This window comes from Xiphophorus hellerii, chromosome 13 (assembly GCF_003331165.1).
Source record: "Xiphophorus hellerii strain 12219 chromosome 13, Xiphophorus_hellerii-4.1, whole genome shotgun sequence".
In the NCBI taxonomy this organism is placed as follows: Eukaryota; Metazoa; Chordata; class Actinopteri; order Cyprinodontiformes; family Poeciliidae; genus Xiphophorus; species Xiphophorus hellerii.
The window spans coordinates 17,805,407-17,832,524 of record NC_045684.1 but is presented as its reverse complement, the minus strand read 5'-3'; the positions used below and the strand labels follow the sequence as shown (position 1 = coordinate 17,832,524).

The 27,118-nt window shown below is 38.9% G+C and overlaps 1 protein-coding gene across 2 annotated transcripts; it reads right to left on the bottom strand.

Moving 5' to 3' along the window:
• Positions 1 to 1,547: 1,547 nt before the first annotated feature.
• On the bottom strand, positions 1,548 to 20,696 carry galnt12 (UDP-N-acetyl-alpha-D-galactosamine:polypeptide N-acetylgalactosaminyltransferase 12). Of its 2 annotated transcripts, none has more exons than XM_032581071.1 (10): positions 19,777 to 20,696; positions 17,591 to 17,760; positions 16,546 to 16,735; positions 14,210 to 14,395; positions 13,900 to 14,017; positions 13,248 to 13,424; positions 11,004 to 11,135; positions 10,651 to 10,764; positions 9,486 to 9,641; positions 1,548 to 8,145 (listed from the first exon to the last, which is right to left on the bottom strand). In XM_032581071.1, exons 1-10 carry the CDS (start codon positions 20,127 to 20,129, stop codon positions 8,008 to 8,010), a joined length of 1,734 nt encoding a protein of 577 aa, XP_032436962.1. In that variant the 5' UTR covers positions 20,130 to 20,696; the 3' UTR covers positions 1,548 to 8,007. The 2 variants fall into 2 exon arrangements, with proteins under 2 accessions (XP_032436962.1, XP_032436963.1); XM_032581072.1 differs by having other exon boundaries at positions 17,591 to 17,792; positions 19,777 to 19,952.
• Between the last annotated feature and the right edge of the window lie 6,422 nt (positions 20,697 to 27,118).

The following is a 27,118-nucleotide window of genomic DNA, read 5'->3' as shown; positions in this document are numbered from 1 at the left end:
GCACAATTCTTGCATCCATTGAACTTGTGAGTCTGTGGAAAGTTTCTGCTTGAATTTCTTTGCAGGATGTCAGAATATCTTCCCAGAGTTGCTGTTTTGACATGAACTGCATTCCACCCTCAGATCTTCTGCTTGAGGAAACTCCAAAGGTTCTAAATAGGGTTGAGGTCAGAGGAGGATGGTGACCACACCATGAGTTTCTTAATCTGATGAATTTGTCTAACAGAAACCTTCCTCATTTTGCCTTTCTCTGTACAAACCCATCTTTGTTCTGAATCAACCACAAATCTCTTCACAGTACGATAACGCTTCAGTTTTCGTTAAATATCTAATGTTTTCATACCTTGTCGTACGGAACTACACTATCTGCAGAGAGAACCTCTCTTTCCCATATTGCTTGAAACCTGTGGCCTGCTTAATAACGTGGAACATCCTTCTTAAGTAGATTTCCTTTAATTGAGCTCACCAGACAAACTAATCAACCCAGCAGCTTTCTGAAATTAATTATAGTGATTCAAAGAGCCCTGACACACAATAAGATCTATAAATTTAATAGCACAACAACAAATGAATCTTTATGACACTTAAATCCAATTTGCATAATAATTTAAAACACGATGTAAAATGTGACAGATATGGCATGCCTTTGTACTTAGCCCTCTGAATCAAGACTCCCTTTTCTGCTAAATGAGTGCAGGTATTATGTACAAATAGAAACTGGATTTTTTTCCCCTTAGTAAAATAAATCTGTGACTTTGAAGTTTTGCCACAAATGTTTTATTTGGAATACCTTGAGAGGGCTTTTCTTATATGCTTTGATCTAAACCGTTCCAATGTAGTCATTCTCTCAAAAGTCAATTCACTAAACCATAGACAACCAAGCATCAATCAACCACCCACATAAATACATCTTTAAACACTAAACAGGCGAAGTGTACATATAAAGACATGTTAACAGATTCTCCCATCTGAACTGTGGAACTTTGCTGCTCCACTAGAATCACTACGGGCCTCTTCAGAATTTCACCCAGCTTTTCAAATCTTCATCTCCAAGCTGTCTGCTGTCTTTCTTGGCCTTTATGATGCTGTTTGTTCTGTTTTCTTCCACAGGACAGCTGGATTTTTACTGAGATGAATTTATGCAAAATTACACAGAAATCTAACAAGTGATCATTTATAGATTATATTTACATCAGGGTAAACAGTCTGAATACAAATGCACAGCATATTTTTCATATTTGTATTTATAAATCTGCTTCAAACTATGCACAATTTTGATTCCACTTAACACTTAGGAGCTACTTCTTAAATTAAAGTCTCGTAAAAAAATAAAAATAAAATAAAAATAAACTGCCATTTGTGGTTCAGTAAGAACAAAGTGATGTTTTTGCTGCTCTTAGCTTGACTTTTTAATAAGTGCACAGTAATATTCATCATATGCGGCATGTTTTTTCCCCCCCACAATTGTGTTTCCCTGCAGTGGTGGAGCAGATTTTTTAAGCTCTATCTTGCTCACTGAAAAAAAACAACAACTGGGTTCTATTTAAATCCGCCAAATGGAAGAACATGTCATCCAGCAAAGACAGCAGCAGTATTGTTTCGACATAACTGCTCAAGAACAGTTAATTGTTGCTGATTTGATGACTGATGGAAGGCTCAATTTGCCGAACGATCCACACTAATCAGGCGTCAATCAGACACGGTGCATAAGAAATGTAATTGTATCTTTGTATCTAGGCCTCACATGTTTTGTGCTCCGTCTTTAGTCCCTCCTGAAAGTGAAAGTGTGTCATCTAGAGTATGCCGCCAACAGCTACAGCTCCTGAGCTGTTCTGGGTATTGGGGGATTACATAAACCAAACCGACAACAGTGTGGAAATGACTTCCAGTTGGCGTGTGTGCGCGGGGGTGTGCGTGTGTGTTCAGTTCCTCCTATGGTTCTCCAGCTCCCTGACAACTGAAGCCTAAGCATCTCCAATGACTTTCTCCACGGGGAGCCTTGTTTTGCATTACCATTAAAGACACATATGGAGTGTGTGAGAGAGAGAGAGCCTGTAGTGCAGCATCTATTCACTGGATCAAAAACTACGCCTACAATCTGCGAGTAGTCTGCGACACCATGCAGGGTTTCTGTGAATGCATTTGCAGGATTTCTCAACCCCTCTTTTTTGCTGCATATTTTGCAAACCTGTGTATGAAAGATGAAGAGGAGAGTGTGCAAAGAAAGGGAGAGTGCCATCGCAGACCTCTGCAGTGCTTCTCATTTCTTCTAAGCAAGCAGCCGAGTGGTGCCGTGTAATGTGGGGATTTTTATTTATTTTTTGGTCTTGTTTTGCATCAAAACATGTCATCCTGTGCGAGAAAGAAGCCGGCTTGATGCATGCAGCGCTTTCAGTGGGGCACAAATGTTCCTCGCTGCTATTTCTTCAAGTGAAAGACGCAGCCTAGTAAAATAACCAAACAGAATAGATGTATTTTATATCTTATACAAAATGCTGAAGAAACATGTCACACAATAAACAAAGCCCAGACAAATAAACAGCCGAAAATCTCCAGTGAGTAACCGAGACTGATTGCAGGCCTGACTGTCAGCTTCATAGGAAACCGAGAAGCTTGGCATTGGCACAACGTTTCACCATCTCATTCAGCAGCTGGTGACCAATCCAATCAGATACGGTTGGAAAAACTTAGCTCTCCTTCCCTCATTATCCCCTGAGCATCTTGATTCACATCTCCGGCAGTTTAATGTGGGTGAAATGAGTCTTTTTAAATTATTGTGGATGCAGATGAGTCACTGTTTAATTGACAATACTGACAAACACAGAAATGAAAAAAATATATATATTTTTAGTAGGGCTTGGCATCCTGTGCTTCAAATGTCGAAACACAGAAAAAAATCTACTTTTTGTGTAGAGCTCTAAAATAAATTTCTAGCAGCAGTAGCATATTCTCGACTCACTGTCACATTATTGATTCCTACCCATAAATAGAAAGTGCATTTCAGTTTATTACTCTTTATGTACTTTCATGACCTAGCCATTTAAAAAAAAAAGCACAAACCTCACAAAATTTTGAAACACATCCTGTTCTTATTCGTTTTCTGTTTTGCCTGTTCTTATAACAATCTTATTAACATTAGATGAAGACTTCCTGATTGAACTGAAATGCTTTTAAATGTCCTAATTTTATATTTGGTGTAGTCATATAACATTTCCTAATAGTTAATTATGAGTAGAATATAGAAAACCGTTTTAAATTGTCTCTCGCTAAAACAAACAGAGGCAGCAGATGGCCCTAATGCACACCTGAAACATACTTATAGCACACACTCTTGTCTTTGTTATTTTGATGAACTTTCCATTGTATTATTTTCAAGTTCCAGAAAACCAGAAATAATGGCTTGATGCTAAGATAATTAAAAAAATGTAATCTTCAGTTCAATTTACATATGTATGGTGCTATTAATATTTGTAGCATTTGTCTGCTTACATTTTTTTTTCTCGCCCTCAGCATGTACTCAAATTGAAGGTTGATTTTTTTTTTTCTAAAATTATCAGTGCGAGTTTATGTTACTGTAATAAAATTTATTTTTGAGGAATTTTACACCTTCACGGTTGTCAGCAGTAACATAAAAAAAAAAAAAAAAACATCTCCCACTGGAAGTTATTTTCATTACAAATAGGAACCTCTGCATTATTGTGAAACAGAGCATGGCCTAATACGACAACATTATAACATCGCTCCAACAAGTCCTGGAATATGCTGACGACACAGGTTTGGCTGCTATGCAAAAGAAATACGATACAACATCATAGACATATAATCTTGAACTGACGAAACGGTGCAGTTGAAACCCGCAGCACATCAAATCAGCACCCAAAATAACATTCAAATGGTTTGAAAACAGATGGCAACACAGGTACAATAAATAACTTTTTTTTTCCCCATATATGTGATAAATCAATTAAAGGAGCAGTTTGAGTATTTTCTGGTAAATCAACTCTATTACTCAGAAAGCCAAGAGAATAACAGGAAATACGAAAGACTGCTTACTTACTTGTCGTGCGTCTTATTTAGAAAAGAAAAAAAACTGTCAGTAAAAATTTCCATTGATAAACTACAGCAAGATGATCGCCTTTTCAATAGAATAGACTAACCAGACATCATGCTAGCAATGAACCTTATAAACTGAAACGGTAGGGTCATATTATTAAACTTGATCACTTCACTTTGGCTGTTTTATTATCACACATCATACAATCGTGACAAAAATATTTCTTGCTTCCTACTATGAATGATACCGTCCCCACCGGTCATTTGGTCCACTTCACTTAGCACTTAGCAGTGTACTACTTATAATCCTAACAAAAAGCCTTCTTATGGACTACAGGGAACTGAAGCCCAGTAATTACATCCATATTTCAATAAGCTTGGTGCTTATTTTGTGCTTCCCTCCAGCCCAACACAGCTATCTCAGTTCTTTCTTCCAATGCCCTGCACAGTGCAATAAAACTCTTAAGCGTAAGTGCATGGTAGCAAATATCTGACGCTGCATCTTTGGGCTTGCACGACGTTGGCCGAACCGTACAGATGTTATCAACTTCCTGTAACAGCAGCACACGTGCTTCTTCATTTTATTAATTTCATTTTCGCGAGAACGAACGGCTTCTAGTCCAGCTCAATTCCCAGCGTTAGTGTTTTGAAAACGCTTCCATTTAGACTCTTGTAAGCAAACACTCTGAATCAATATCGAAAATCTTTTCCAGCATGATGGTCTCTTACCATTAGTTTCTAACAGCAGTCATTTGAGGCTGACGGTGAAAGAGCCTGTGAAGGTTAATGGTATGGAAGAGGTCACAGATTGCTTCATTCACTCAGCTCTATTATCCAAAATGTACTCCTGATTTCGTTTTCTTTCCCTCCCCCCAGAATGTGTATATACAGGTGCAAAATATAAAGTCCTGTGACATACAGAGGAGGGGAAAAATGTGATAAAGAATTGGGAGCAGCCCAGAAAATCAATCAGGAAGCCATCTGGCATGGCGGCACTCTGGAGACGCCAACAACTGTCTACTCCTCTGCTGTTTCCCTCCGCGTGGCCTGAGGGAGACCCACACAAGTAAGGAAGTCTATTCTGACAGATGAATGCTGAAGCGGCGTCAGTATTCACATCAGTATGACCCGCCAGAGTAAAAACATGTGCTAGCAATGGAAGATCCCCACGCCTGTGCAAACGTTTGGAGTGCAGCCAGTTTCTTTTCTTGCGATCTTAGCAATACTGATTTGTCTCACTCAAAGGCATTTTCCTCCTCTGATATTAAATTATGTAACATAAACTTTTATTTTATTTATAGAAAGGCACACATGGGTGAGTTAGAACACTACTACTCTGATTTCAGTGCAGAATGATGTTGGTCTGCAGCCATCACCAGATGACTCAACTCTAGTTACGGCAAATCTGACGAGAACCTTTAAAGAAACTCTTTATGAACACAAAACTGAGGGAATATATTTGCAGCCTATATTTGCAGCTGTATACATTATTTCAGCCACTAAACGGGAATTTACAGTTTCACTCAGAAGTTCACATGCGGTCGTGGAATTAATTTGACCCTGCTTAAAATGTTTCCCGTCAGGCTATGACGGTTATTCGATTCAAAATAGAGCTCATAAAAACACAAACTGGCTGAACAAGTTAGAATTTTATTGTGGATTTTTTGCAAATCCACTCCGTGACACAATATGGATACATTCAGGTCAAAAGGTTGGCAGCAACTTTAAGTTTATTGTTTGCAATGCTTTTCTCAGAAACCAGTAGGAGTTCTATGGATTTTGGCATTTATTTATCATAAGATCAGACTTTGCTTAGAGCTTTGAGTTTAGGGTTGGCAAGATGCGCACAGCTTCAGTGCAAAAGTAGCAAATACTATAATACTGCTATTAATGTCAGAAGAAGTTGCACAGAAGAAAGCAAAGTCCAAAAAAAGGCCTTCAAATGTGCCATTCTTTACATAAGAATCATGTTTATCTCTTGCAAAGTATACTGGTGATTTTTGTGGGAATTGCATCTTGTTACCAAAGTCTTTGATAGTGTGTAGGTTTAAATATATTACAACCCACAAATATCTAGACAAATGTTCTTGTTGACAACTCTAAATTAATATTTCTGGGTGAAATTCTTTTTAATTGGTTGGCTTCTTTGCATGTAGCTGGGTTTAAATCATAGTTCTTTTGTTTCTTTTACCAGATTGAATTCAAGCAGCTTACTGTTTATTCTTTTTATTCATTCTAAAACCAGGTTTGATACTAGTTTGGGATTATTATGCTGCTGGAACACCCTACCATCTGACCCAAGCTCCCCCCTGTGATGAACTGAAAATGGCTGGGATTGTCCTGGATTAACCCAGGAATCTCCAAGACTCCAGCCAGTCATAACTGGGAAGATGGCAAAATTAACATCGTCTGGCTAAATGGAAATTCACAGCAGCGTAAATGGACAAAGTAAAGGCCCTCTGAAGGAACGTTCCATGTTCAAATGAGATAAATGTTAAGGTTTTTCTCCAAAAATAATGAGAAGAAAGTTTAGAGGAGTAAAATAAGATCAAACCTAAATGCACTGAAATTAATGGCAAAAATGGTGGCAGCACTAAGTGCTGTTCTGTGTGAACGCCTGCTTTCCTTTGCTGTTTTGTCTTTTTCTTTGGCTCCAGGTACCACAACACATTTCACTACTGTGTTGTTAATGTGCAGATGATAAATATATAAATCTAACATCTAAGACACAGTGATTTCAACAGGAAAAGATCCTTAACACACATCAAAACTGGTTTGAGAGGGGATCAAACATGTGACTGTTACGCTTCTTCTACAGCCTCAAACTCAACCGTTTTGAAAATTTATAAACTATGATTAAAAGCTGAGTTCATGCCAGAAAACCAAGCATCTTAAATGAGCTCCATCATTTTTAATGAAAGAAGTGGTCCAATACCAGAATTGTGCCAGAAACTCATTGGAGGCAACAAAGAATTACAATGTTTGTCTGCAGCCTGCTAAGGGACATTTACTCATATATTAATTGAGGAGAATGTATAAATTTGAGCCTGCGTGTCGACTGGAATAGGGAAAATCCAAAATAAATTCAAAGTCTGACTCTTGTGTTTTCAAATTGGTGAAGTTGCAGGTCACGTTATAGTCAACCCTGGTAAAACAACAGTTTAAATAAAAGGATAAATGGCCATCAACGTGAATGATGAGTGTATGAAAACATTTGAGTGGGACTGTTCAAAAATGACCCATGACATTTCACTTCATGGGAAATGTGAAATCGAAGCAGAGTAACAGTGCGTTTTCAGTTTTCCCATGTTTTCAGTAGTGATGCGTTGTGGTGAGATACCCTCATAACACCTGCGATCTATGACTTTGCTTTCAAGTTTCTGCTATAATGAAGCATCAAGCAGTCAACCTTTTCAAAAGGTTCCTATTAAAACCCTCGATCATTTGTCCTCACTGGCACATGATGAAGCGAGGACACACTGACAGAAAGGATCAAACACAGAGAGGAGTGTTAGCCCCCTCTACAGGAGAAAATCCAAATATCAAGAAAGAAGCCCTGATGATGTGCTCGAAAAAAAAATATCAGCCAGCCACACGAAAAGCTCTTTTGGCAGATTCATAAATGCGTGATTTCCGTCAGATTGATGCAGAAGTTTCTGTGTCCTTATTTCTGTTTGCAAAAGGGAAAGAAAGTTGAAACAGTCTCCGCAAAAGCAATGAAATTAATTGATGTAATTGTGATGATCTATATGTAATTTAGATCATCACTTAGTCGTAGACCGAGTCTGGCCCACTTTGAAAAGTAGTAAGAATTCCTATTGTCTGTTTTGTGCACAAGATGCTTTAGAAAATATGAACTTTGCTGCAATTGCATGGAAGATGAGGATATTTGGTTAGGAAGGGGGATCAGAGAGGAATCCTCAGCTGGTGAGATGCTCCATATATGCTAAGAGTTTACAGCTTCTCCTCAAAAAACCACTTTTGGCGAAGGACGTCAGAGCAGGGCTGCAGAGCCGGGGCTGGTGTCCCATCGTCGGTCTGGTCCACTGCTTCAATACACTTCTGGGTCTGGACATGGAACAGAGTCCCATCCTGGAAACCACCATTTGGAAAAAGGAAAAAAAAACATTCAGTAAACAGGAAACTCACTTATATCTACAACACAAGGGTTTGTAAATTACTCAATGCATTTTTGCATTGTAACTGCAAAAATGTAGCTACAGTGTGAACCTTTGCACTATGCGAAAAACACGGAACGACAACAGAGAACAACACAAGCTAGCCAAGTGAAATGCAAATCCAACAACCTTTTCCTAGGATATATCAGTGTCTCTCCCAATACTTTTCCACTTTCCAGCATCTTTCACTCTTCCTACATACATTTCATCTTTTCAGATCCATTTACATTTAGATGGCATGGCAGGCTGTCAGACACTGACATCCTGCGACTACATTCAGCACATGCTGAACAGCTTCCAGCAACGTGTGGTAAATATGCAGCTTGCAGCGCATAACTAAAAGGATAATCAGACTTTTTAATTGTTCCTTCAGCCATAGAAATCTGAAAAGTAGACATATGTCTGTATTCAGCTCCTAGTGAGTCAATGCTGTACAGATTGACCTTTGACTATAAACATTTAAAAATCTTTTCAGAGATATATCTCTACCAGTTCTGTTCGTCTAGAGATCTTTGTCTAATTGGACTGGGAGTTTCAAAGTTTTGTAATACATTTTTAAATTAATGTTGTTTCTCCACAAGTCAAATGTTGCTGGCGTTCTCACATTAACAGATTCGTGTCCCTTTCTATTCATCTTGGAAGGAGGCGAAGTTGTGCCACAAACATTTGGATTTCTAACTTTTGAGTTGTGTCACGCTCTACCCATTTTCGGCTAATGGATTGGTTTTATAACATAGCCCTGCTTTCAATGTCACTATAACTTTATCCTTGACCTTTCTGGCTTGTTTATTATGCTATTTGTTCACCAGTGTTCTCTAATAAACCTCTGAGGCCTTCACAAAATAGCTGACTTATACTGAGATTAAAATACACATAGGTGAACTATTCTCACTAAACAGACTTTATATGGGGTTATAAGAGTAAGAGGGCCTAACACTCTGAGCATACAAATAAAACTGATTGTAAAAACAATTTGAAAACCATGCATCTCACCCTTTTCACTGTGGAATTATGCACTATTTTCTGCTGACTAGTAAAATCCTAATAAAATACATGTCAGCTTATAGCGTGACAAAATATGAATAAGTTTATGAAGTAAAAACCTCTACTAGGCAGAACAGACTACTAGCATTATTTGATAATCTCAAAACCTAAAGAAATCCTTTACACTTTTTTTTTTCTTTCTTTTTTTTGTGAAAAGCTACAGACACACAAATTGGAAATAAATTTGGCCCCAATATGATTTTGCAATACCTTTCGAAAGATGAATTTCTGGTCCATGGGAACAGGTTGTCCTCGTTTCTCGCACCGCAGGACAGTCAGGTAAGTGCTGATGGTGTCAGGCACAACACATCCAGCAGGATCTCTGGTGTTATAGCATATTTCCCCGTTGACCGAATATTCAAAAAACTGTTGGGAGAACCCATCACAGATGCAAGACACAAACAAAGAAGCAGTTAGAAATAAACACTGTGCAACAGAATTTGCCTGTGTGTGTTTGTGGAGATCAAAAACCAGCATCACTGGTTACAGACTACGAATGTAGAATGGAGCTATGCAGGGCACTTCCAAAAGGCTGACAATCCAACAACTACAGAAGCCGTTTTCGACAAAAGTGACATCAGTGTGTGTCCGCAGAGGGGTGTTTCTGGCAGCACTGCTAAATCTCACAGAGCTTCCTGGTATACTGACAACTGACAGAGGAAGTAGAATTGAGAAATAGACAGTCTCCCTCTACGGATCAGCACTGTGGATGTATTATAGGACCTGGAAAAGGTAAGTCCATTGTTTATAAATGTAAGAAATGAGGAGGGAGTGACAGTCTCAAGGTTCAGAGGACAGAAAACATAAGAAAAACTAAACAAGGAGCTGGTGAGTAAATAGTTTGGAGCTACAAGAACTAGAAACGTAAGAACTATGTTATCTTAAAATTGACGGCAAAATTTAACTACAGGTACAACATGCTAAATCTAAAAACTAAGATTACAAAGCCATGATTTTAGTGGAAATACATCTTTAAAAAGCTATAGAGTAAAAAGACATGAAATAAATCAGGTGTTATTAAAAGACAGGATCTGTATAACTCTGTTCACTAGGCATAAGCAGTTATGTCTCCATAAGGATTAAGATTAAACGACCACATCTGTGCAGATGAACAGGATTAGCATGGCTGACCTGAAGATTATGTTTGTTTGGTTTTGACTGACTTCGACATTTGTTTTAAAAAGAGAAATTAAAGAGACCACATCTCTTTATAAGATCAGTGTAATGGGAGTGTATTGCTGTCTGCAATTTTTCTCACTATGACACAAAATGTAAGTTAGCCTAGGGCTGCACTACAAAATATGATAAACTACATTGGGGGCCATACAGAGCCAGAAGTGTTTTTCGTATCTCTAAACTGTTTGACAGGCCTTACCTGGTTCTGACCCATGCCGTGACATGGATAGAGGATGACCCTACGACCTTCCAGCACCTGGTCATCCCCAGGATTATAGTCAAAACAGTAGTTGGTCTTTCCCCGACTCTTCAGCTAGCAAAAAAAGTCACAAAGGTATGTTACAAAGGTTCAAACACTCTATTCAATATTTCTCTTATTCCTATAAGCAAAATTTAAAAAGTATTTGCTTTAATATGATTTTGAGTGACAGTCTGCATGTGTGGGTGAAAGATTTCTTTACTGGTGGAGAAAGGAAAGTGATTGAAACATGCAAATTTACTAATTTTGAATATTTTTGTACAGTACATTAAACTGTTCAGAAACGTTCTAACCATCCCAAACATGCCCGGTCGATCATGTGGGACAAAAATGTCGGGGTAGACGTTATCCAGATACCACTTGAAGTTTTTACACCCCAGCCTCTCTTTCAGTTTCTTCCTCTCTGTCACATCTCCAAAGGCTTCCTAGGAAAAAATAAATAAAACAGTTCAGCTTTACTGACCTAAATAGAAACAACTTCGATAAATTCAGAGTTCATGCTTCACTCACAGCGGCTGCGTCACAGCTTAGCCCTGATGTGAAAGGGTGTACAACAGCACCCTCTGTAGTTGTTTCATAACTCTGCCCATTTTTTAATATGTCAAACTTTAATCACACACACAACTACATCAAATATTTTACTAGTAAGACACTCCTAAATTCTAGTTAAAGAACAGAAGGATGTATCTGTGTGTTTTACGTGCCGACAGCAATCCGCTTATGTAAATATCTTTAATAAACAGGCATCACCACTCTGATAGAGATTAGCTGATTATTACAAGAAAACACTTGTGCATTGCCAGTGAGCATATGCTCACCACACCTTCACTGCTGGAAGAAGAAGCTAGAAGCGCACTGCAGAATGATGGATGCTGGCCGTGTGCCAAAACACAGCTCTAATTGGCTCTTTATCAGTTTATCCGGTCATGAGACAGATTCCTAAAAGAGGGGCTCTTTTATCAAGTGCTAGCACCACTACAGACTAGGGAACAACAAGGGCTGGTGGAGCTGGAATGACCCAGAGCAAGAGACATGTCTGAGGGGAAGAGCGCTCCTCTTCCCATTAGGAGACCGGAAGGGGGACAACAAGCAACGATACTTTGACTATGTGCTTGATATTCTTATTTGTGTTGGAAAAGGAAACACTATGATTTTTTTTTTGTACCTTAAGTACAAACATAGATGTGTCTTAATTTGGAGTTTTATGTGATAGACCAACACAAAGTAGAGCTAAATTGTAAAAGAAAAACTACAAAGTGTTTTCAAAAGTTTACAAATAAAACTGTGAAAAATGTCTCAAGTTTTGTAATCAGCTCCCCCGAGTAAATACTTTGTAAGACCATCATTCACTGCACTTGTAGCAGAAAGTTAAAGTTGCAATCCTTTTGACAACTCTGACCACCTTTTCTGTCCCTGCTAAAAAAAAAAAAGAACTATTCCCGCAGCATGATGCTGCAACCACCATGTCTCAAAGTGGCTACAAGGCTTTAAGACAACAATGCAGCATCTGTTTTTCTGACAGAAGTCCCGATCTGAACCCTGATATTGGACCTGGGTCTTGTTCGCTGCATTTTTAATGACTGGTAAAGCTACTAAGTTTTCAAGCACAAGGTATTGTTTTACTTAATTTTAATGCAGTATCAGGACTCGGATACCGAGCTGGAAGAAATGAATGATTTTCCATTCGGAAATGTAAAACTCAAAGTACCGTACTCTGGACTTTTTTTTGTTCATGTGATTGTATTTAAAGCTATCACCTATCACCTATTTAAAAAATTATTTTGCCAAAAGAAATATATATATTCCATTTTTTGTGGTATGAAAAAGCAAAGCATAGCTGCATCTTAAACCAAAGTTACAACACATCGATTTATGCTTTAAATTATGACAAATTAATCACAGAAGGTTTAAAACATTAAAATGCACAAACCCAATGGTAAAAAGTAATGCAGCATTGCTTGCTTTGAGCAATATTCCCTTTCAGCAAGGTTTCCTCCTCTCAGGGAGATGAGCGCCACCTGATCTGTGCATCGAGAGCTTCTCCTCTTAACTACACTGTCACACACTCCACGCACACGCCCACACACACGCACACATTAAGACGAGGCACCCCACAGGTTAGCACTGATATCACCCTGTCAAGGACAGGTGGGTGACACCCGCTGGCACAGAGTGACACGGAAAAGGTGGTAATCACACACCGGAATGCCCCGGCACTCCTGTCACCTTGAGTGTGTGTCGCTCATGTATCCTGAGAGTCACTTAATCAGGGGGAGCTTTTTACACCACAGTGGGGGAGCGGCCGCGCTTGTACGTGTGTAGTTTGAGCAAAACATACAAGCAGGCATGGGTGTCATTTACTGCCTCCGCATGTCGATGCAGTAAACGACTGGCAGAAAACAAAAAATACACAAGTATGCGACTTTCGGAAGTGAACAATTAATCCCATCTGAATGTGCCTCAATTCTTTTTTAAAGAGAGACATCGGCTCTGTTTGACACCCATCAAACACCCTCTTATGACTCGTGTGGACTCACCAGTCGAGCATGGGGATTGCGATGGTAAAAGAGCTCCTTGTACTCATCCATCCACACCTCTGCCGCCCTCACGCTGTTTGCCAACGCTTTGCTCCGTGAGTAAGGGGCCTTTTTGGGGAACACATGACCCACGTGGGAGCATGGGTGGATCTCCAGGCTGCCCCCGCATTGCCAAATCTAAGAGACGAGAACCGCAGCACCACGAGGATTTGGTTAGCCTCTCAGCTGTGAATCAATCAGGCTACACAAAGGGCAAACGTTGTAGAGGAGCTCGAAAACAAAAAAAAAAGGCTATTGTTGCCACTACAGAGACATATTTTTGGTTACTACTCTTTTGGGATGTTGTATTTACTCCAGCAAAGAAATGTTCAAATTCTTCACAGCAATCAAATCATTTAAGGTCTTCACTCTGTTTTCTCTTATAGTGTAGTATCAATATGGTCACTGTGGTTTGGAGAAGAATTTGTCACATGGTTTACAGTTAATATGATCCAGCTCCAAATGTCTGTTCAGTGCTGCATGTTGTGAATTACTGCTATAAACAGTGTTAGCATTTTGCAAACTCTACAAGTACAAAGTAATAATTCAGCTGAGCACTATGTACTTGTATAATGTATGAGAACATGAAGATATATACTAGATTACTTCTTACTCTGAAAGAAAACTCCAGGTTTTCTCCTCCCCAAACCTCCATTCCTGTGTCGTATGTCCCCAGGTAATGGAAGTAGCTTTTGCTCACAGAAAACAGACCGCCTGCCATAGTAGGAGATCTAAACAAACCAAAAACAACAAAAATAAACAGAAGTTAATCTTGGTGCCACTATCCACCTCTTATTTAATAATTCATAAAAAAGTCATCAGAAGATATGGGTGGAATCGATACAATATCTAAAATACAAACTTGTGATCTTGTTTTGCTCACTGAAGTTTTTTTTTGTTTGTTTGTTTTTTGTAACTAGTACCTGATGACGTCAGTGGGCGAGTGACGGCGTTTCTGTTCGTATTCTGGGACCGGGTGCCAGGTAAAGACCAGCCGCCAGTCAAACCCACCAATCTGAGGTTCGCCGGGGTTGCCTAAATACTGGAAGGTGTTCCAGTCGATCACGTCAATGACGGGGCACACCACGGCTTTGGGCTCCTCTTTGATCCTGGAGAAAGGAGAGGAAAGCTAATGTCAAAAAGAAAAATGTAAAACTTAATATCTGTGTTAACGTCCTGCACTGCAGTTGGTCAAAAAGCAGCTGAGTACTGAGCCCCGAAGTCTGAGTGAGCCTTGAAAAAGTATTCACCCTTTTACACCAATTCCCCAGAATAAAATCTAGAGCTACCAGTTTTCTTTAGAAATCACAAAATTATTAAACAGAGTCCATATGTGTGTAGTTTAACTTCAGTACAAATACAGCTCTTCTGTGACGACATTAGAGGGGAATTGACATCATGAAGATGGAGGGACACAGCAGACACATCAGGAAAGACGTTTGGCAGAAGTCTAAAGCATAGTGAGGTTATCTTAAGACACCAAGTATGGCAACGATGAAACCTGCAACACGTGTCTCTCCACCTAAACCGACCGGTTGGACAAGCGGAGCATCCATCAGATAGGAAGCCAAGCGACTTCTGTTGTTAGCGTCTGCTGAGCAACATGTACAGCAAGCATGCGAACGTCAAAATATTAGTGGTGGGACATGATTAAAATTTTTAATTGAGTTAATTTCAGGGTCAGTGATTAACTAATTGCAATTTATTGCATTTTAATCAAAAAGCACACATCTAAATCATTAACTAAATAGGCATGTGAGCTCAGCAATAGAGGTATTTATTGATTTTGATCTGATACTCAGGTTATTCCACCATCAGATTGGTGCAAAGTGCTATTACACCGATTCAGCTTCCAAGTGTTTCAGGAACCCTTTATCTTCTCGGTGAAGGCAGATTCTGTAAAACTTCTGCGGCTGAACAAAAATAGTTAGTTATTTCTATTCAGCTTGTCTTATAGCAGAAGTAATGTCAGTTGGTCAGTTGTAACGTTGTATCTCTGGGAGAAGAAACTCTGTAACAGTTTTTCCAGTGCATCAGTGCCCGGCTGCTTCTGAGAGAACAATTCCCCAAAAAATAAAAATACACACAGCGTGGAACTAATAAAGTTGCTGAAACTGGCCAATGCTGCTACTTGTGCTATCTTTCCTTGATGTGTCGGTTCTTGCCATTGCCTGTCTGTTTGTCGAGTTCATTCATTACTTGTTAGAAACTGTGGTGTACTCACTATTTAACCCAGAAAAAAGACTAGAACAAACTTAGAATCCAAATACTCACTATTTGGACCAATACTATACTTTTTAGATTATTCTAGTGTATTAGTAATTTCAAAAATTGTGGAGTACTCACTATTTGAACCAATATTATACTTCTTAGATTTCTTTCTGGATTGTTATGCAGAAACTGCTATTGTTGCAGCCCAGAAAAGGAATTAAAAGGAACTTAAAAACCAGAAAAAAATTCTTCCAGAACAGGAACACTTAATACTTATTACTTAGAAACTGTGGAATACTCATTATGTTTACAAATATTGAACATACTTAGAAAGTCCAGAGAATACTTATTTATTCTTATCTAGCAAACCTGATCAGGAGAATCTAGTTAATATGCTTTGGATCAACATTATTAGATTATTTTTCTTCTTTTGCTCTCTCCTTTGGTTTGCTATTTGAATTGCCTTGCTGCTGAAAATGACCTATACAACTAAAATTACCTTACCTTCCATGTATCTTTAGAAATGTGGACGATGAAATTTGCGTTGGGGACATCTGTGCTTGCGGCATTTTAGATTTGAACAGCTTTGGTGAAAGGCCAACTCTTTTTTTACATCTTGCACACATCAAGAGTCCTTTCCAGCATTCCATCAGATTGGTTTTAAAAGCAAAAATTAAACCCCAGTGGGCCAAGAGAAGCAGCCTACTTGTCCAGCTATAACTGCACAAATTTGTTTTTGTAATGTGACAAGATGGAAATGCGTTCGAGGTGTGAGAACACATCTGCGAGGCACTGCAGAACTGTGCTTCTGAAAATATCGTTCTCATTTTCTTTGCTTCCTTCCTTATTATTTACTTGCATGGGGACAAGTGACACATGTACGTAAATACTGAAACACTTCGACATTTATAGCCTCAGCTTATTTGCGATGCACCTCAATGCAATGCTTGGCGACAGCGGAACTTGAAAACATGATCTTTAAAGTCAACACTGGAGTGAAATACTCAAACTGAAGAGTGCTACAGTTTCCTGAAAAGCAATTTCTCACCTCTTGAGCAGCGGCTCGAGCCAGCCCTCGTGGCACTCACAGTGGCAATCCAGAAAAGTCAGCACGTCGCCCGTGGCGATGGATGCCCCTAGCAGCCGGGCCCGGACCAGCCCCTCCCTCTTTGTGGCCCGGATCAAACGCACCTTCTTCAGCCCTGAGAGGTACTTCTCCAGTGGCTCCTTTAGGTGATCTTCAAGAAATTCAAATAAAAGTGAGCGCTTAAAACCTTTAACACTGCAAATAGTTTGAGTTCAGAATTTTAAGGCTGGAATAAAATCTTGACTGCTAAAGAGAATCTAGCAGCCAATCTCCAGCAGTCATTGGTGCAATAGACCTTCTTGCTGCAACTGTCTCACAGTGAATCCTATTATCTGAATATGTCTCTGAATATAGACACAAATACTAATTACATTAGTGTGTAAAGGGCTGCACACTTTACACACTAAAGTGTGTAAGGTGTGTTCAGAAACACTAATGTTTTCAGTTTGGTGGACTGAGTGGCACATATGTTGTTAAAGGTCTCTGTTTATATTCACTTGCGGGATAAACTCAAAGTATTATACGCTGCATCTCTTTCATTAAATGGGACAGTGGTGCAGAAACACAGTCTGCCCGAATTCTGAAAATATCTTCTATTACCACCAACTACTTGTAAGACTGAGGCTTTCATTTGCCTTTGGCGGTTGAGAAATCCCGTAATCTGTGATCCCTCCCCAGGTGCTGTTAAGTGTGTGATCCCCAGTATTTCAGTTGCGAAACACAAACCTGCAGAAATTTGTCCGTCTTTGTAAACGCCAAGTCCTTTTAATATCTGATGACTAGGAAACTCGTGCATTAGCTCATGGAAGAAAGATGAAAAAAAGAATTTGTATTGCCATACTATAAAATGTTTAACTTCACTATAATACTTAATGTGCTTGAGTGCGCCCTGTTCGTGTGCTTCCATACAGTATGAGCACCAATAACAAGCTTTCTGTCTCCTGTAAGTGTCAATCAGCCGGCTTTTCAGCCCTGCTGCCTGTCCATCAAGCGTCCCATCACCTACCTCTGTCACTGTAGTCATCCACCAGCACCACCTCTCTGAGGAGGATGTCAGGAGAAGTCTCCAGCACACTGTGGACCGTCCTCAGCAGGGTAGACCAGGCCTCATTGTAGAAAGCAATCACCACAGACGTTGTAGGCAGAGACTTGTAGTCGTACTTGAGCTGTTTGCAACTGAAATGCACGATGGACACGATGGAATTTTTCTGCCATAATCCAAGAGCACACATTTTCAGTCTCAAAACAAGATTTCATGTCTTTTGTTATCAAAACCTTTATAACTTTTGCTTACATTCTCCTTTTGAAAGCAGGACTTCATGTCGTTCTTCTCAAAACTTCTCCTCCCGCTTACACTTAGTCTCTATTCGGACTCTGCTCGCTTACGGAACATGAAACTGCCTTTTGGCACAGTCGCCTGGCAACCTCTCAGCCGATAGAATGAAAGTGTTGTACTGGGTTTATTTCCCTCTAGCGGGTGTGCCTGTGTGGCTACTACCGATTGTAGCAACCTGCGCCACCCACTGGATTTAGGGAGAAACATCGTCAGCTTTCTGCTCCATGTTATGCGAAAAAAATGCCAGCAGTGTGCTACTGATCGCTAACAGCTACTGATCTTAGGCAGGATTTTGTTCACCCAACCAAAGACAACATAGTCACGACATATCTATCTATCTATCTATCTATCTATCTATCTATCTATCTATCTATATTTAGCACTCACGAAAACAGACAAGAATTCTTCTTCAGTATATTTGACCCACGCTGTTTGTATTTTTTATTTTGTGGGGGGGGAGATTGTTCTCTCAGAAGCAGCAGGGCACTGACGCACACAAAACCCGTTACAAAGTTTCTTCTCCCAGAGCTACAACATTACAACTGACCGACTGCCACTGCAAAACAAACAGTGATGTAGCAGGCAGCTCAGATTCAGTAAAACTTCTACGGCTGAACAAAAATAACTAGGTAAATAAAATATATTAAATAAATGAATGAAAAGGAGTTTTATCCATAACTTTAAAAAAAATAGCACTAATTTAAATAAAATACTTCTAGGACGGAAGGACGGACAGACAGACAGATGGATATCATGTCGTGACTATGTTGTCTTTGGTTGGGTGAACAAAATCTTGCCTAAGATCAGTAGCTGTTAGCACAAAATCTTCAGTGGACTCTGAAGATTTTGTGAATCTTCAGAGTCCACTGCTGGCGGATGTTTTGTGTAAGACACAAAGTCCTGCTTTCAAAATAAAAACGTAAGCAAAATATTACAAGTTTTGAGAACAAAAGACATGACATCCTGCTTTCAGACTGAACGTGTGTGCTCTTGGATTATGGCAGAAAATTTTCCCCATAGACAGCAGTTTAATTTGCAGACCTGAGAGGAATCTATGCAAATGTTGATGTTTTTTTTATCTATGTAAAATGGGTACAATGCAAAAAAACAAAGTAGGTTTATACACATTAAATCTCTCCTTTTTCTGTACATCAAATGATTCTTTAGTAGGCATTTGTGATAATATATATATATATATATATATAACATTGAGTAGAAATTTTAAAAACTTTCACAATACTTTGCCAATCGTAGCATATAACATTTTGTTTTTTCATGTAAAACAGGAAAGCCATTATTCCTCCTCTGAAATAAAATAACATACTGGGTATTAGTGTCTAACTTCAATTAACATAAATTAGTTTTAATGATTGATGCATGCATTTATGTATGCTTTTGTTGATATTTTTAGCCTACTACATATACACAAATTTCGTCCTAGGATAAATAAATAACGATCTTTCTATCTACATAATAAAGTGCCACAATCGGGCTTCTTTAGACCCCATTTTATTTTCAAAAATATTCCCAAAAATCCGCTTTTGTCTCCTTATCGGCCATAAGGAGCCGATAAGGGGGAAATACGTGAAGCTTTCTTTCATGCACTGGCTTTCTCTGAGCTGCCTGGAGTAGGCATTGGTACTTTTTATTAAAAATACTTAAAAGTAGAATTTTGTATGATGGAACATTTTAGCTGTGTTAAAACCCAATATTTAAAAAAAAACTAGATTAGTTCCCAGCGGCGACCTGCCCATAATACTGTCGGAGTATAATGAAAGTTAAATGACAAGGTATCCATACTCGTAAGATTCACTCTCAACTTTCTGAGTGATGAAAGTGCTCTGGGTGACACTTACAGTGGACTCCATCTCTCTGACAGACTGCGGTGCAGCGAGATCCTGTCGCTGACATAGGTGTTAATCTGGTGTTTCTGGACGCTCTCCTCCTCTTTCATTTTCTCCTCTTTGTTCAAATTCAGTTTAACAGCTCTTCCCATTTCACCCAGGGCGTTAAGATCCAGCGGGGGCTTCTCGTAAACGGGCCTCCTCAGCCGTTCATTCTCTCCCTCTCCCTCTGCGGAGACTTCGCGTCGGTTTGCAGGACTGGCTTTCCCGGATGGGTGTTTGAAAAATATTAGATACCCCAACAAAGTGACGCCAAAGAGGCAAAAAACTAACTTGGTTCGACCCTTTCTTCCGTATGATGCCATCGTGTCGCGTCTTTGCGAGGAGTAAAGCTCGGTCGGGGTTTCATGCCCCTTCAAACCGGTGGGACTCTGGTGGAGTTACTCTGCCAAACTAGAGGTTTCTTTCAAACTTCGCTTGAGTTTGGCCCGCATACTTCCACGGAAAGTTCAATGTTTTTTTGTGAATCGTCAGAGTCCCGGCTGATTGAGAGAGGAGCCTCCGTGTTGTTATTCATTTACCCGGAACTTCCAATATATTTAACTCCACGGCCGATAAGATTATAGACACTCCTCCTGTTGGACTTCCTCCAACTGTTGTGCAGCACTAAGTGTGAAAGGATTAACACACACACACACACACACACACTCGGGATTAGACCCGAGCAAATTATCTCCCTGGATTGGGTGTTAGCTGGCAAACTAAGAAACGAAACAAATCCAGGTCAAATTAAATAAATAAATAAAAAAAGGACAATAGTTGGCTTCGTTAGTAATAAGAAAATAAAAAAGTGACATTAATCAAATGCACGCCCACTGTCTCGAATTCAATGTAAGTGCGCGTCGAACCGCTACTTTGTTTCTTGTGTCGCCTCCAAACATTTCATTCGAAGTTCAGGCTGTGCAAAGCTGGCTCCGCTACTAACGACATTTCCGGTTTGGGAAGGAAAAAAATAAAATGCAGTGCACTGCTTTTAAAAGCGAGTAAGTTAAGTTAACATACTATTTTTGAAATTACTTATAAACGTTTTTAAGTATGTGAGTTTAAGAAAAATCGGCTCAACGTGATGCAATTTTCACTAAAAGCAATATTTCTCAAATTTTTTGTCAACTTTTATATACAAACTGCATTAGCCTACTTTGAAACAGGGATATAAACTGTCTTTATGAATTTAAAGATTCATAAAGATCCTTAAATATTCTAAATTGTAAAGTTTAATAATATTGAAGGGATCCAATTAAAGTTAGCATTAAATGCTTTGCATGATATCACAAACAAGAAATCTTGTTGGAATTTCTACATGGATCATGATCTTGAAAACTCTATGAAGAACAAACACGGAAATTGCGTTGTCGTTTTTGTTTTCATGTTACTATGTTCCAGAGACAACTTGTCCAATTTCCATTACGAAAAAAGAGCGCTTTTAATTTGAAGGACACCGTCTGACTAACGGCGGTAGACTTTAACGTGGAACGGATGAGGAACATTGGGGTTACTGCAAGTCAATCAAGTAAATCTTTTAGACGAGTTCCAACAGTCAAACGCCATAAAATCTTTTGTTATGGATGAAATTATTCTGTCTCCTTATCTGATCATATGTGCACATTGCTGCTGCTGCTGCCGCTGCTGCTGCTTACATAACCATAGCACATAAGACTGGCGACAGTCACAAAATGAAACTGATATTTCAGAACCCGCCTCTCTTGGTTGCATCTTGAAGGTGTGATAAGTGTGACCCAGCGACGCGACGGTGAATGTCACTCTGTATCTGTTCCACTTATTATTTTATAACATTTGACAATTTTTTTTGGCATTAAATCCTGTTTTAAACTTCACAAATTTCATTATTTCAGGGTAAAACTCTGAGGAGCTTTATGGTCGGGACTGGTAACTGGTGAAACGAACCTGGTTGTTGCACAGAGAGTCCAAAAAGGTTGCAACAATTTGTTTTCCATTATTTTCAAAACGGATTAGTGTTTGTCTGCTTTGATTAGATAGTTAATTAGCTACATATGCATACATTTTTTGTTTTATTCAGTTATTTACATCTGGTTTAAATGTTTTATTTATTATTTTTTGGAGGATTTTGGTTTCAACTGTTATTTATCTGTATTTTTTATTTAGTTAATTTTTATTAATTTATTATTATTATTATTATTATTATTATTATTATTATTATTATTATTGATGCATTTATTTTATTTTACTTAGCTGGCTTTATTTATTTCACATACTAAAAGTATGTTGTTTTATGGATTTATTCATTTAATTACCTCATTTTATTTCATTAGTAAGATAGCTGATTTTTTGTTATTGAATATCAGACATAAAACCATACAAAGTGTTATTGCGCTGAAACTAACTTGATTTCATACACATATTTTTAATCATACGAACTACCACAGTTGCCCTTAGCTGCGTTGCTTGTGATAAATGCCGTCTCCGAAACGCCTTCAGTGACCCTGGGAAAAACTGTCTCCAGCCTCCAGTACATTCACTATGAAGGATTTATTATACCATTTGTCAACCAAGTTGTCACTCAAACGAAACCACTATGAAAACTCTCGACACCAAAGCTGAAATTTGACACAAAATGTATGTTTGAGTAAATTAAAATGGTAAATAATTAAGGTGAACGTTCAGGGCCAGAAGGTAATTTGAGTGTCATGCTGTTTGATTGAGCACCCATGTTGTAAAAAACCATGCAAAGAGAAGCAGGAAGGCCACAAGTCAGCCGTTGTAGTGTTGTAATGTATCACGGTACATCGGGCTTGTCGCGTCTGTCAAGAAGCACAATGTTAATGTGGATGGATGAGAGCATTTTCATTTAGGACAGGAGGATGGATCAAATTTTCCATGGAAGAGATATTTGGTGCAAACACAGAGGTATAGAGATGGAAAAATAAAGCCCTGGCGACTTTAGCTGAACTATATCCTCTCAGGTTTCTGTTTAATAGCCAAGAAAAAGTTTTCATCCATTTTTTATTAGGACTGGGAATTATTAAATGAGTAAACTAACCAACACTGTCTAACACAAATTTGACAATGCCTTTTTGACACGTTACATAGACCGTGGGATGGTTCTTCCCTCAGATGATTTTTATTGAAGCCCATTTTTTTTTATCAAGCAAATCCTTCGCATATTAGATTTTAGACACATAGGATGGAATGCCAAACAAATGTGAAAAGAAATGTTCGAGCTAAGCTTCCAGATGACTAACGTGTCTAAAAGTGGGAATGAAAGAAATGATCCAAACGAACCACCAGGCTGTTATTAAGCAACCAAGAGCTTTAAGCAACGTGAATCATGTGCAGTATGGCCTGATTGACTCATCTTCTCTTGTTGTGTTGTTCTCCCTTGCAGGCCTTGTGGTGTTCAAGAATATCCCTCACCTTCTGTTTGTTTAAATGTCAATAACTTAAGATTCTAATGGGTAGACGAGCACGGGTTCATACACAGTCATCATTTTGTTTGTTGTTAAATGGCTGGAATACATCATGTGAACAACTACATAAATACGGGTCTGTAAAGTATAATACAACAGTGCACGGTTGTTTGCGCCAGTTTGCAAATTGTTGGTTGTATTATAGAAAGGAATATTTCTGTCTTTATATTCACTCATACTGCAGGCCTTAGCCTTATTAATAGGACTGCAAAACTGAACTTTTTGGCCTATATAATCAAATATGCTATTTGTTTGAGGAATTCAAGTACTGCAAAATACCCATGCCACTCCTATTTTGGAACTTGGAGGTGGCAGCATCATGGGTACCAGATCTAGAATGAAAATAAGGAGGCGGAAATTCCAGAAACTAGTGCCTACAATAAAATCAATTACATTATGCATTGTATTGAAAACTTTCTCTGCAAATAATGAATACAGCCATCTGTAAAAGACTGATGAAGCTACTAATATGTCAATGTTTCCCTGAAAGGTCGTGAGCCTTGTGTTGTTGTAAACACTGCATCATGTGTTTCTGAGCTCATTCTGTGACTTCAGCTGTGTGATCATGTCTGTTTTTATTGCACTGCTGTCTCTAAGACAAATCAAGACATAACTGTTTTTTATCTGACTCATGTCTTGCTCACAGAAATATCTCGACACTTTGCTTCATATTTTCAACAATTTTCCTGTTGGATTTTTGCCTCTATATTTCTCCCCCTGCATAATTTTAATCTTATTTGCTTGTGTAGCCTTCTCTATCAGGGTCTGTGTGTGCACTATGTATGCTGTGGGAGTTGCCTCTACACACTTGAGCTCTGTTGATACACAAATTCACAACTTTTTTTATCCTCCATTTATCAATAGACCATTGTTATTGTGCATCCGATGAGACAGCTATGCCTGAATGTTTGTAGGGAGGAAGTAGTTCCTTCTTTTTCTGACTCACCTACTGTCCTTCACACAAGCTTGCCGCCACAGCCTGTTTACATACACCACAGACTAGAAAAACAAGTTCAACTTTAAGAGACTCTTTTGCGTCATTAAAATCCGTAATGATGCTTGATAATATGTTTTATTCCGTTTCACTAGTCCTTTACTACAGTTTAACTGTTTAGTCTGTGCAGTGTTGCCATTGTTATTGTGGGCAACACAGAGACACACATCTCAACCAACCATGCACACAAATAAGTAAGGGTGACTTAGTTTGGCTAGTGAGCCCAACATGCATGTTTATGGGGGTAGGAGGAGTACATGGACAATACCATTGCCTGCACATGGAGAACATGCAACTTTTCACAGTGCTCCACCTTCTTCTCATTTTATGTTGCGACATTGAGAACTTGAAGAAAACTGGGGGAGTTGGCCTCATGGACAAGCTGCATTCGGCTTCTATGCGCCACAGATCTGGAACAAGCTTTCGGACAATTGGAAAACAGCCGAAACACTGAGTTTCTTTAAATCTAGGCTAAAAATTCAACTGCTTGGAGTTGCTTTTGTACCATAATTAATGAAACGCTAACCAACATGTTGATATGTAAATGATGACACTTGGAAAAATGGAATGTTTCAATTGTTGATTTTTGTGTTTTTATGTTGTAAAGCACTTTGAACTGCGTTGTTACTGAAATGCGCTTTACCAATAAAATTGGTGCTGACTACTACATGCTATACAATCTCATCAGCCAATTTATTAGGCACACATTATTAGTTTGTTTTTATTCTTGAAAGCTTATCTTCAACAATTTCTCTGAAACATTTGTCCATGTTGACCTGATGGCACCATGGATTTGCTAACGATGTGATGGCTGCACATCTGCGATACCAATCCACCGTTCCAACACATTCGGTAAATACTTTAGTGGATTTATTGAGTTCTGGTGACTGTGGAGACCAGGGGACCGCAATAAACTCAATGTCATTTTTAATAAACCAGTTTGAGAAGATCTGAGCTTTGTGATACTGTACAATGACCTGCTTGAAGTAGCCATCAGAAGATGCATACACTGTGGCCATAAAGCAATTGACATGTTAAGCAACATTACTTAGGTAGGTAGGGTGTGGCATTTAAATGAAGTGTGTGTTATGGGGCCCAATGTGTGCAAATAACATACACTGGGCCCCATAACACACTTCACCACCTTTATTCATAATAATAAAGTCATTATTTCACCACCAGCAGCAGCAGAGCCACCGATAAAAGGCAAGATGGCTGCAGGAGTTACTGTCCTGACCCTACCATCTGAATGTAATATCAAGAATCACTGGAACTGCCAACATTTTCTCCTTATCTTTGCTGACAGAAATGATGCCCAGTGTTGTGCATTCAGAGATGACATTCTGCACAACTTACTTGTAACAGATGGTCTTTTAAGCTAATGTTGGCTTTTTATCGTCTCAAACCTGTCCGCCCATTCTTCTCTTTGAAAATGCCCCTTAACAAAGCATTTCCATCCACACTGCTGCTAACTGGGTCATTAGTTAGTCATTCTGCGGACCTTTTGACGTAAAGATGGTTGTGTGTGAAACTCTCAGAATTTCAGCATTTTTTGAAATACTCAGACTGGAGCCAGCAACTACAACATATTCAAAGCAACTTAAATTCAACTTCTTCCTTACTCTGATGCTTGTTTAGGAAGTCATCTTCAATGCATCTAGTTGCTGAAATACCCTGAGTCTCTCCCATATAAGTCTCCACCATATGATTGACTGATTCGTAATTTTGTCAAATAGCAACTGAACACATTTCCCTAATTAAGTAGAGAGGGGGCTTATGCATTCTCGTATGGGTTCTGGGTCTCCGCCCAGTTGAAAAACCTTCAAAGAAACTCTGGTGTCTCATGAGTATTCTGTTTCATTTCATTGTGAACTATGCTCAAACATTTTGGAAGTAACAATGTACCCAAATAAACACTAAAATGAAGTTGTATTTTCACCTTATTGTCCAAACATAAAAAATAAGTTGTCATTCATGTGTTTTTAAGATGTTTTCCTTCAGGGCTGTAAGGTGGCGTAGTATTTAGTTCCATTGCTTCACATTTAAAACATCCTGGCTTCCAAATTTATCCGTAGGCTTTCTGTGTGGAGTTTCCATTTTCTCTTGTGCATGTATTGGTTAAGTCCAAATTTTTTGCCTTATTCCAATGAAACATGTTTGGTTAAGTCTCAAATTTTTCCTTGCTTGGGCACAGGGAAGGTCATGTACATCCTTGCTTATCCTGAGTGTTTCTGAGATTAAATGCTGACCTGCCTATGACGCACACATTTCCTCTCATCATTTGACCACCGGAGATAAGCAGTGGCCCCAGCAAACCTACAAACATTAAATAGGTATTGAAAATGTATGGATGTCTGACTTTACAAACACTTCTGCCTCCTCGGAAAGTCATCAAGGTCAGCAGAAGCCTTTAAGAGGAGACCTCGTATAAATCAGGTTTACTGAAGTGGAAAAACTCGTGAAACATGCAAATCAGTGAGAGTCAGCTTGAGAATCAAGCTAATACAGACTTGTAAGCAAAATCTTCACTGATGTTTTATTAAAAACCTGCTGTCTGCAATGAGTGTTATATGCTCTGCTGTCAGTAGGTGGTGGTAAACAGCTATGAATGGTGACATCCACATGATGTATGTGAGAGCAACAGAAATCAGCACATTGTATGCTTTTCTTTTTTTTGCACATGGATGCAAACCATCCAAGACACATCTACCCAAGTGTTTTTGGGAAGATGTGTTTTTCTTCACTAAAAAGAACTTAAGAAAAATACAACATCTGCACACATACTAGAGTTTGATTAAGCGTGGTGTGTGCAGAGTGAACGTGAATAGACAGTAGAGACGGTAAAGGCAAAATA